General features: G+C 36.1%; 1 protein-coding gene across 4 annotated transcripts in view; it reads right to left on the reverse strand.

Moving 5' to 3' along the window:
• LOC106870813 (ubiquitin carboxyl-terminal hydrolase 3) overlaps nucleotides 1–11,274 on the reverse strand; it is a 73,094-nt gene extending 61,820 nt beyond the window's left edge. The window contains exons 1-2 of one of the 4 annotated variants that reach the window (XM_052973339.1): nucleotides 10,904–11,274; nucleotides 2,031–2,091 (exon numbers count right to left, since the gene is read on the reverse strand). Coding sequence is in view for 2 of the 4 variants with exons in the window: in XM_014917031.2 (XP_014772517.1) it covers nucleotides 2,031–2,091; nucleotides 10,489–10,576 (149 nt within the window). In the remaining 2 variants the exon portion in view is untranslated. The other 3 variants (XM_014917031.2, XM_014917030.2, XM_052973338.1) reach the window with 3 other exon arrangements.
• Nucleotides 11,275–12,892: the final 1,618 nt, after the last annotated feature.

Raw genomic sequence — 12,892 nt, forward strand, 5'->3', positions numbered from 1 at the left:
GAGTTCTACAAATTACATTCAGTGTATCCCTCCAAATGTCTTCAATCTGGCGCGCTAAGGCCGGAAATAACTCTGCAGTTAATAAATTTTTGCAGCTAATTTACATGTTTGAGAACATCATTATAATTTTAATCTTCGGATTGTTTTAATATACTAGACCACTGGTTTTAATTGATTAATATCAATTTCTACCCTTATTAATAAATTTTAAAGTAAAACACCGTATTCAAGATTTTAGTAAATTGACTGCTTCCGGTAGCAGCCATTTGCATTCTTTTCTGACGCGGTTCTTTTTTTTTAAACCCTTGTAATCTAAAGTCTTGTGACTATATAAAAAGAAATCAATACTGCAAAATGGCAAATCGGTAGAGCGTCAGACAAAATGCCTTGTGGTATTTCATTACATCTTTTCATGTTTTGAGTTCAAATCTTCCGCAATCGATAAGCTTTGGACTCGATCTTGTAAATTGTAATTATCTGGTACCGACAGACATTTTCCTACATTAGGCACAAGGGCTGAAATTTTGGCGAAAGGAATTAGTTGAGGACATCGAACCCACTGCTCAACTGCTACTTATTTTATCGAAGCTGAAAAGATGAACAGCAAAGACGACCTCGGCGGCATTTGAACTCAGAACATAAAGAATTGAAAGAAATACTGCTAAGCAATTTGTCCGATGCGGTAACGAATGCGCAGCTCGCAGCCTTAACTGATCAACTTTATGGTGGTAACGAATAAAGTAAGGTAACGATAAGTGGAAGTGAACACGTTCGAAGGTTATAGAGAGGAAGTAGATGAGGTGATCGCATTGAACGAGAGATGTCGAGGTGCAACGCGTGACCGAGGAAGGAGAAGGGCCGAGAGAAATGGTTGGTGTGAGGTACGAGTTATTTCGGGAGACAGGTGCTAGGGAGGGGCAGGTAGGTAGGTTATCCGAGGGGTCCCTAACCACCGGGCCGCAGAGGAGGAATTTTATTCCTATTTTATTGATTATCGCTGTCTGCAGGGTGTTTTATGTATTATATATGTAATAATTAAATTATATATTATGCACATTATTGTAGTTCAGTCGCATTATTCCACTGTCCGTGGAAAAACTGTGTTGCATGAAACTGGTTTGAAGTGAAGTTGAGGACTTCCAATACACTCAGCACCATTATAAGTGTGCGTGCAGGTGTGTATCATCATCATCATTTAACGCCCGTTTTCCATGAGTTGGACAGCTTGACAGGGGCCGGCAAGGCCAGGAGCCGGCAAGGCCAGGAGCCGCACCAGGTCTCATAGTCTGTTTTAGCTTGGTTTCTACGGCCAGATGCTATTCCTAACACCACTTTACTCAGTGCTAATAAATGACACTAACACTGTTTACAAAAAAAAAACATAAGGCGAAAACGGGTGTGTAAACAACAAACAGATGTATTAGTTTAACGCTCAGGAAGTGAGAAAGTCTTTTACGTTTCGAGTCTACGCTCTTCGTCAGAAAGGAGCACAGAAATAAACAGGGATAGAAAATAGAAAAAGGTTTAGTGGCTAGCGATCTATCATGGCGAATATATAATATAAAGGAAATGCATTTACTAAATCAACATTTCTAATAATCTGTTTTGAATTGAAAATATGGACACGGTTGTGTAATTCAGAAGCTCGCTTTCCGACCACGTGCTTTTGAGTTAAGTCTCATTGCCTGGCACCTTGCGCAAGTGTTTTCTACTTAAGCCTCCAATGCCTTGCAAATGATTTTGGTCGGTGGAAACTGTAGAAGCCCTACACAAAACGCTTATGTATTGGTAATTAACTCAAAATAAATTCCCATCTTGGAAACCAGGTACAGACTATGTAAGACGGCTACGGTAACCTTACAGCAAAACATAATATTGTAAAAAAAAAGCAAAATAAATTATAACGATAAATTAGTTCTACCGCCGATGTTATGATATAGATTTTGATTTAATTGAGTATAAAGACTTGTAGAATTAGAACCGCAACTGCTCGAAAATAATTTAAAAGATATGAAACAAAAGAATATTACCTGCCGCAATTAACCACTCCACAACATAGACAAATCCAGGGACTTTTTTCTGTTTTACACACTGAAAGCAAAATAAACAAAAATGTTAAGTTGGAGATTATAACAGACATTGAAACTAAGTTAAATACATTTATTGCAGAGGAGAGGAAACAATACCAGAGAACTGCAACGTCACTGGTAGTCATAACAACAACGGCATAAAAACCTTACATATTAAACACGAAACATAATGGAATTTAGAATTTGTGGCAGTTATGCTTTTCCCCAGGAAAATTAACAGTGAAAGTGAAGTGAGAAAGCAAGCCGTCGTTTGTCTCGACTCACTGCTTGAAGAGTGTCTCTTGCTCCGAGCATTTTACTTGTTCAAGCATATAAGATAATTATAATTTGTTAATTCGGCATAAAATGTTTTTAAAAAAATTAGAGAACGGAAGCTTTGTGACGTACATTATTAATGGATATCGGAAGAGAAAGAAAAAAAAATTTTAATATTCCTTCGTTCGCCTTAAGAATCTCAACCTTAACACGGCTTAAAAACAATGCCAATTTCTCTGCTCAGAACAAGACGAGAAGGCTTGGCTATTATGAAAGGAAACGTCATGCAAGTTATTAAGGAAATATTGGGATAAGCTACGGTTTCAGACATAAAACATACAATTGAAGCCGAAAAAACACTGGAACATTTCCAAATAACAACAGTAGTTTCTACACAGCAGGAAAACCCACTAAATAACACTATAATAATAGTAATAATAAAAGCAAAATCACCAGAGGACTTCAATATATTATGTCATTGAGTTCTATTCCTTAAAATCACTAACAAAAAGAGCATTGAAGACAGTGGTTCAATATTTTATAAAACTTGATTGAACTAAACACTAATAACACAGGATAATAATATCACACCAACCCAGCTCAGACGTATAAAAGAATATTAAAGCATCTTAAACCTTTTCACTAGTTTTATAAATGAAACACCAATAGTGCTGACAGGCGACACATCGTATGAAAATGCTGTTGAAATAAAAATCCATTCACCATCATCTCCAGTAAAAGAAAGAAAAGAAAAAACTACATAAAATATATTTTGGAAAAAAAAAAAAAAAAAAAGGAAAATCATACGTTCGGTGGAATAAAATAAAACCTGCTTTTCAACTTTTAGTCGTGTTTGTTGGGTTGTCTAGGATTTCGAGTGGCATCAAGTAATGATGGCAATCGGGTTAAGGAAGTATAATAAACAGCTTGGATTGAAAATCTGAGATATAATCAATCATAAAAAGAAGCAAGAGCTATTTTTTTCTCTTCTCCGTGTTTTTATATTTATTCCTGTCTTATAAATTCTTTCAAAGCTAGTCTATCCTACAAGATCAACACTGCATATCTAGTTAGTGTATTATATCAAGTTTCAAACGTGATGCTTTTCAACATTCAGAATGAAAGAAACATGTTCAATACGAATGATGCATAATAAAACAAGCCTTTAGAAAAAAGATGAATGCTATTATATGGTAGGTTTTTTTTTTCACGCTTCTAAATAAAGACGGTCGTCTTAAACAAGAGATTCTTTTATTTAAGGAGTGCCTTTGGTTTGATAAAATTCAATATATCGCTGGTAATTTTATACCGCTACATAATTCACTAGAAAAAAAACCCAGTTAAATATCCCTCAAACCATATAGCCTACCATCTTTAAAAAGGACATGTAGTATTAGATACACTATATTTGGGGGGGAAATGGCATGGCCACAGTTGGGATGTCTTTGATCATGGGTTTGCTCGATGAAGGCTGACATGGAATTAAGCAAAAACAATATTCACAGCACACAACACAATGAAGTTTGATATCAGAACTGTTCCCCCCGCCTGCCCTTTTGCACCAATGCCGAACTAAATGCCATAATACTAGAGGGTGACGTTTTCAAAATAAAAGTATGAATCTACTTTAGCATTCACGATTAATAAATGTCGCTCGTGAGTAAAGGGATGGTGGCCCATGGTTTAATGTAAATGTTTATCCTATCCAAGCCAGACTTGATCCAGCAGGGTTAAACCAAAAGCATTCCAGCTTGACAATACCTTTTTATTTATTTATTTGTAAGGTATATCTTGACTACCAGATTCGACTAGTCTTTCTAGTAGGCCAAGCAACGCGCAAAAAGCTTTGTTGTTGGTTCAATAATACATATTTTATTATGTATCTAGATTAGTGTTTCATTGCGGTTCAGTCTTTGTAGATATCAACTCAGCTTTTCAACTTTCCAGAGCTGGTTTTAAAACAAAGTAACATTAACATTCCTAGCCAGCAAAAATGGCCTTACGACCGGCTAAATAACGATACTGCGATAAATTTTCACTCGGAAGAACTTCAAAGGATTTTAAGCTTGGATCATTAAAGATCAAGAATATATTTAATTCCAGATCCATTATTTTTTTTTAAACATCAACACAAAATCACAAATACAAATATACGAGGGAACAGTTATTTACACTTAACCGAATTGACTTCAATAATTAAATAGATACTTATTTTAATAACTTTGACAGTAATTGAGCTCAGAAACGTAGAGAAACAAAACTAAATAATCTAATGCCTTTATCAACGATGTTTCACCTCAGTAAATGATACTAAGGATAAATCCATCAACGATGGATTTCTTAAAAGATTAATGTTATTGGTTAGACTAGGTTCCTTAGCATGGGCAGAAGCAGCACCTTTGAAGGGCGTTGTGAGATCACAGAATGCTCTGATTTTAGCAATAAAATATTTAACTCAGATTCGCTATTTCTATTTTTTTTTTTTTTAATCGTCACGAATAGGACATTGAGATCAATGAACAGAAAGAAACATGACTGATGCTGCGCCAAGTGTCTTCTGCTATAGGTTCGGGCCGACCAAAGCCTTGTGAGTAGATTTGGTAGACGGAAACTGAAAGAAGACCGTCGTGTATGTATATATATATATAAGTGCAAGCAAGCGCGTGTCCCCACAATCGCTTGACAACCGGCGTTGGTTTGTTTACGTCCCTGTAACTTAGCGGTTCGACGAAAGTCTCTGACAGAACAAGTACCAAACTTTAAAAATAAGTACTGAGGTCAATTCGTTCGACTAAAATTCTTCCAAGACGGTGCTCCAGCATGGCCGCAGTCTAATGACTGAAACAAGTAAAAGATAAAAGATATTAAGTCCTTGCCTTTAGTCATTTCCATAAAGAATAAAAAAATTAAGTCAGATACGCAAGTTCGTAGAAATATGTAAAAGAAGCCACAGGCTGGATTGGATAGTGTTAAGAACATGAATAAACTACTGCGCAAAATTACCTTCTGTTTATATTAGAACAGTCTCTCTTTTTACGTCATCCAGTGACAGTAGCAATGAATTACATTAAGATTAAGAAGTACTGACTGAGAACATTGATTGGCATTGATTGAACAGATCTGTGATCAAAGGCATTCCACTTAACGCTATCTCATCCTTTTGAAAGTGAGTATAGGAAAACATTATCCAACAATGAGATTTGGCTGTTGTTTCTAGCATGTCTAGCGGCCGTGTAGAGGCTTTCTCGTTGGCCCGTAAAGAATAAATGTATTTCAGACAAGCAATTCAGCCATTAAGAAATAAGGTCTGCAAAGAATATGTAAAAAAAAAAGAAGAAAATGATACTAGCTATCTTTCTTTCTTTAATGATTTCTCTTCCAGATTAAATTTCAGCTTGGCCAGTGTCCAAATAGTATAACTGACAGTTTTAGGGGATCTTCCTACTCATTCTCTCTCCTCTACCTTGAACTTCACAAACTTAAGCAGGATACTAACTTTCCCACCATCGTGGCCAGAACAATAAAAAAATCGGCAGCCAGCAACAAAAACCAAGCTCGAACTGTTTTTAGATAGCAGCCAAAATCGCCCTCATTTACACTCCATCTTTAAAAAATGTGTGGGGACACATTGTAAATTGCGGTCCAGTATTTATACGGCGTTAGAGAGAGAGAGAGAGAGAGGGGGGGGAGAGAAAAAAAAAGACAGATGGTCACGGTTGGAATGCTTTTGATCATGGATCTACTCAATGAGAGCTGACTCAGAGCTGAAGAAACCAAACAATTTATCTTAGAAACCAAGCAACAAGAATAACAATGAACAAAACCCATCAAAAGACCAAATTTCAAGAAGCAAACCATCTACGTTTCTGCTCCAAGATAAACCATAAGCATGAGAACAAATTGTTGATATTAAGCACCAGTTCAGGCCTGATTCCTCAGACAAATGGTCAAATACACTGAAATGGTGTCCATCCATTCCCTTAGAATATTTTCATTATTTGAATTGAACTTTGAAGCTCAGGAAGGGTTTGTCTGCTTACAAGGTGTGTATCATTCCGTAATTAAGAACGTAGGGTGTGCTTTCTGACAGATTTGGTAGCTATTTTAAACAGGTTATGCAACCGCATAGTGTAACGATTCCCTAACCTTTTCTACACCTTGCACCTCCAAGAAATTTTTGATTAATTTTTGCTCTTCATACAAAGTATTATCAACATCTGGAGATGAAAATATAAATTTCCTAATATAACTAATTCATTTTTAAAATTGAACCAGTTATATAGTACAATGCAATAATAAAGTTCTTGGTGTGTTTAAAGTTATTTTTAAGGGTAAGTTAATAATCTTATTCTGATTTTAATAAAGTGTAATATATACTTTCCCTCTTAGTCGCACCCACTGAAAAGACATCTTACACAACCTGGTTAGGAAGGAACCGTGGTGGAGAGGCTTCCCAAGGTGAAAATGTGACATATTTGATCACATTGCAAATTAAAATTTAAGCTTACCCCAAATCAAGTGTGCCCTTGTAAGAGAGAATATCAAGGCAAAAAATAAATTCTTCCTGGATATATTTTATCCACATGGAACAGAAGGGAGATTATAGATCAGACTGAAAGCCATGCAATGTAACCCCCCCCCCCTTGTTGGTAAGCAAACAGCCCGGGGATATGAAATGAGAAGAGAGAAGGGAACTGTGTATGAAGACAAAAACAATAAACAAGTAAATGATTGAAATAGAAAATACAATAATAATAATAATAATCCTTTCTGCTAAAGGCACAAGACATGAAATTTGGTGGGGAAGGAGGAGACTAGTCGATTACATCGATCCCAGTGCTCAACTGATACTTATTTTATCGATACTTAAAGGATGAAAAGTAAATTCTACCTAGGCGTTATTTGAACTCAGACCGTAAAGACGGACGAAATGCAGCTAAGCATTTCGCCCGGCATGCTAACGACTGCGCCAGCTCGCTGCCTTAATAATAATAATAGATTTTGGTACAAGGCCAATAAGTTAGGGGGAGGGGATAAGTCGATCACATCGACCCAGTGCTCAACTGGTTCTCATTTTATCGATCTCTAAAGGATGAAAGGTAAAGTCGATCTCGGCGGAATTTGAACCCAGAACATGAAGACGGACGAAATGCCTCTAAGCATTTTGTCCGGCGTGCTAACGATTCTGCCAGCTCGCAGCTTTAATAATAATAATAATAATGTTCGGACATACAAAGTATATGTAGTAGTTGTTTAGCTCAAGGTCAACAAACCCTGATCAAAGTATCTATTCTCTCGCACTCACCCCAGGTATTGTAAAGCCCGGGAATTTTCCAATATGTCCCCACCATTTTTTGTTTCAAGATTGCAGGGCGTGATTTGAGACATTTGGCTGTTATTTCTAACAGGTCGAACGACAACGTAGTGACACGATCGACACGTGTTTACTTAATTATAATCTTATTATTTTAATGTCACAAGAATATATCTATATCTATATATAAGGACATGCAGGATTTAAGTCGTCGCGGTCCTGTTATTTAATTCCAGGTCAGCTCTCTGATACGACCGACCTTTCTATGAACAAAGCGATTCCAGCCATGATCATCTCGACATTTTAGAGCTATGTCGAAACTTGTATTATCCAATGCGTTCTTTTCTTTGTCAAGACGACAGAATGACGTTTTAGGGCAAGTTGGCTGCTATTTCTACAGGTCAAGCGATCGTGTGGAAGCTCCCTTGTACGTGTTATTGTTCAGCCCAGATCGAGATCTATGATCACTGACATTCCAACCGTGACATCTTGCCGTTTTAGAGATTATATATTAAGACGGGGGTGATTTAAAGGAGATTTGGCTAGTTCTTTCTAGCATGTCGAGAAACTACGTTAGAAGCTCCTCGCTGTATACGTTGTTGTTGGTCAGCACTGGCCGGGAATGCAGGAAGACAGCTGATAAAACATTTTTCCCCATTCTGATCTATGACGAAAGCATTCCAATCGTGGCCATTCTATCTTTTTAAGGATAATATAGGACTACATTATCTAATGCGTCTTTTCTATATTTAAGACGGGAGGGTGCGAGTTGGAGATTTCACTGCTATCTCTAGAATGTCGAGCGACCGCGTTGAGGCTCCCTCGCTAGCTTTGCTGTTGTGTGTGTTTTAATAGATGGCGTCGGTTATGAGGAGATAAAGGAAGGGTTTCTTTCCTTCGTGGGGAGTCAGTGACCGAATGTTCGTTTTAATTTAGACCAGCTGAAGAAGGTAGTCGATCAACTGAGCTTGTTGGGTTTTAACATGGATTTCGTTTTTATTTTTCACTAGAATTGTCTAGATGTTATCAACGTGTAATTAATTATTGATAATTTTTTTTTTACATAATGGAAACAACGAAACGGTAATTATAACGAGCCTCTATATGATTGTCCACCATGCTAGAAATAACAGCCAAATTTCTTTCCCTACTGTTTTAAAACACATTGGATAATAATGTTGTCCTAATAATACACTATCTGAAATTTTAAAAAAATGAGACGGTCATGGCTGGAAAGGAGCTAAGCGACAACAGCAGTGTTATCAAACAAATATATCCATTGTCTATTTTAGCTTTCATTTAAATACGCAAATCAATAATTAAATGCTAATAAGACAGCCTAAATATATGTATAATGAGAAAATAAATTCTCTTGGCTTGAAGACAATCTAAAAGGCAAGCAAGCTAGCTGAGCGTGGTAGAGGGGAAAAGGATAGTTGGGGCCATTTTGTCCAACGAGAACCCCCTGAGGGGGGACAATGACTCACTAAAGTTCATAAAAGAATAAGGAAGAGGGGAAAAAGGAAATCAAGAAGAAAAATGTAAGCGGGACTATATAAAGTGTGTGAATAAGGTAGCAAGCTAGCTTTATGCTTTTTAACTGTCATCCTGATGTCAAAATTACTGTCCACTTGCCAACAGTAGATATACACATTAAACAATCCTAATTAATTAATTAGCTATACGCATGCATTAAATTAGACGAAAATTCAATTTTTATCCCCTTGATATTTCAAAAATATAATTAATTCCAATTACTACTTAAAACTTTAAAAAAAAAATCTTACTTAGAATCGTAACCGAATCTTGAAAATAATCAACACAAAATTGATCTCCATTAAAAAATAAAAGCAAATTAAATTAAATTAAATTAAAAACAAAACAAAATAAAATGAAGAGCATGTGTACATTTCGTGTTGTTGTACAGGTATTAATTGGTGAACTGTAAAAATGGAATAAATAAACAAGGGAGGATTTTAACGATTACACCGTTTCCCAATATTTCAAAACAGTGCGAAGTGTTCTCTTTGTTGTTCCTGAATCCTTCTTACACTTCTCAAACTTATTACTTTCTCTATTTCTAGCATAATAAATTCATTATATTGAAAAATGATCAAATTAGCCACTGATAATTAGAAAACTACATATATACATATCTATATCTATATATACATAGTGAATTAGATTATCTCTTCTGTTATTCAAAAGCTTAATTGTTAGCAGTGATGATGAAGAAATAACATTCCAAAAGATTTTTTGTTTCAATCATCCATAGCGGTTGTTTAAAAAAAATCTTTCACGTGTAACAAACAGAGAGAAAAAAAAATTAAAAACTGTTAAAAGAAAAAAAATTAGATTATTACAAACATACAATGGGTAATTTTATATCAGTTTAAAAATTAATTGAAATATTTTTTTTAAAAAAAGGGGGGAAAGCGATCGAAAGAGAAGAAACAACAATAATAATAATAATAATAATCAAATAATCAGGGTGATGATGATGATGATGATGATGATGATGACGAAGAACAATGAAAGAAGGGAGATTTCGTAAATTTAAAAATTCGGTGAAATGAATGTTGCAGTTAGCACATGTCTAAAGTTGGTTGGGAATGTCTAGTAATGAAATTAACGAAGCATAACATGAGATGTCAAGAGGAAATGTTTTAAGCCGGTTCCACACATAATAATAATAATAATAATAACGCTATGATACTACTGATGGTGGTGGCAGTGCTCTGTATTTAGGGAATTATTTTAATGTCAGGCTTGGGATCTTGCTACAAAACAAAGGCTTGCGGTTTTTTTTTTGTTACATTGACACTTTACCTGAACAAGTAAACTGCTGGGGAAGGTTTTCTGACTTTACAGAGGGCACAGTGATTTTTGCACTTTCCTCAAGATGCGGACACTCCATTTATATGTAGATTTCACGATCAAGTATCCAGTTTGTGTTGTTTTTTGCGGGAGGGGGGGAGACGCTTTTTTTTTTTTAACTTTCAAAAATCTCAAAGAGAATCGCAATCCTCTTTCACAGTCTATATGTACATATTTATATATATGAACATACATATATATACATATATGTGTATGCGTGTGTAAATATAACGTAAACCTTCTTGAATCAACTACCTCCCGGTCATGTACGTACAGCCTCCACCTCTTCACTCGGGTCAACCGGAGTGAGAATAATGCGCATATGACTAACACAAAAGTATTTCTTTAAAAAGAAAATTATTAACACCTTGAATTTCCGTCAAGAACGAATTTCTAAATATTCTTATTATTATTAAGCAGTTCCATTGTAACTATCAGATAGTTTTTTGGTCGGTTTTACTTTTCAAGATTTTAGTGTCGACACAGATCTAGACTATTGTGCGGATAAACTTGTTTGCGCGGTACGTTCGCCGCCGTCTTAGCGGGTCATGTGATTTATCTGCTACATTGATGTTAAAACACTCAGTCTTCTTCCGTCTTTCTGTCTTCACGTTTCGTTCTGATTTCATCTTACTCTCTCGATCCTGCTTCTTTTCTCTTATTTCTTTCACTCTTGGATTTTACTCTTTGTTCATCATCAGTTTTATCGACAAGGCATGTCTTGGAATCAAATATTATTAAAACAAAAAAAAAAAAAAACGATGACGAATATTGACTTTTCTGAAAAAGTAGTCGTTTCTATGTTACCAAGATTTAATTACTTTTTGTTAATCTTGCTATTATTAAGTACCCACTCTTTATTTTATAGTTAAACGAATTAGAATATACTTTCCGGGACAAACTACTCACATTACTTTTCATCATATAAAGTGAAAGACGATAAACTATAATTTTCCAAGCACTTTCTTACGGATACAAAATTACGGAGGTCCTACAACACAACCATCATGCGTCTTGGACTTGCTACCCGTACCACTGTGTATGCGATTAAAATCCTTGAAGCCATACAGGTCATTGCTAAGAATTGTACGCTAACTCACCCTGCTCGTACCATACCCGATTCGTGGGCATGTATTCAGCGGTGTGTATGCCGTCGATTAATTCGAAATTCCTATACATATAATCAATACGATATGGACTGTAGTTTAATTAACCATGCCGACATGAATGGCAACGTGTGGTACTACCATCACATTTGCAAGAATAAAAAGTCGATTCGTCATGGAAGCTGATTTGGCAACGGTAAAATCTGTTAATTTGCTGTTGGTCCTACGACTTCCCATAGAAAGACATTGCCAGGGAATCCGGATATACAAACGAGGTGCGTCGGTTGGTGCAATTATTGCAGAGAAATTTGCGAAGAAGGAATTATCCGTAATCCTCAACAGCGGTTTGATTTGAATAGTAGCTTGTGGATGTAAACAAAGAGAAATATTTCCATCGAAATTACTTCAGGGGTCAATGGAACCAGGGCCATTGGGCTGTTCAGTGCAATTAGGCAAAGGTCCGGGAAATGTTTTGTGGTGAAAGTAACAGATAGTAAGATATTTTGCGTCATTTAACGATGCAGTGGATCCTACCTGGTGCCAGTGTTGGCTGGAGAACCTAGATAACAGTGGTGCTCAACTATTTTTTTCCTGTCAACCACTTTGATTCCGGTTTTACTCTGTTGAACCCTCATAGCCATTCGATCTTATATTCTTATAATTAAATATCGTTAGGAATTATGTAAAATAAGTGTTAAAATAATATTTTGTGTATTGTAGAAGTATAATCAATTTATGGCACTATTTTTAACAAAATCTTATATGGACACTCCTCCCCCATCAAGGGTCATATGAACCACTAGTGTACCTAGAGTGTGAGCCGCCAGGGGCGGCCCTCAGACCCAAAAGTACTGCCCCTTTAAAAGTGCACCCCCACCTCCCGTCTAGCGAAGCTAGTGATATGGACCCCGCTTGAGAACCACTGACAAAGAAGAATGAAGGCCCCAACGATGTTTACACCCATTCGATCTTACATCGCGATCACAAATCTGTGGTCCCTAGAGATGACGTGCATACACAGACCGTGGCAGAAATGTGGGTGCGAGTCAAGGGAAAAATTCCGACGACAATTTGAAACTTCCGATCAGCTTTTTGAAAGCTATTTGTATGAATTTCTGTGGCGGAATTCTGTGAAGGATAAATCAGTCTTTTGTCTAGCACCTATATGTGACGTTTACGTTTTTTAAAAATCTTTCGATTATAGAGGTGTGTGTATATATATATATATATATATATATATATATATATAT

This window comes from Octopus bimaculoides, chromosome 15 (assembly GCF_001194135.2).
Source record: "Octopus bimaculoides isolate UCB-OBI-ISO-001 chromosome 15, ASM119413v2, whole genome shotgun sequence".
NCBI lineage: Eukaryota > Metazoa > Mollusca > Cephalopoda > Octopoda > Octopodidae > Octopus > Octopus bimaculoides.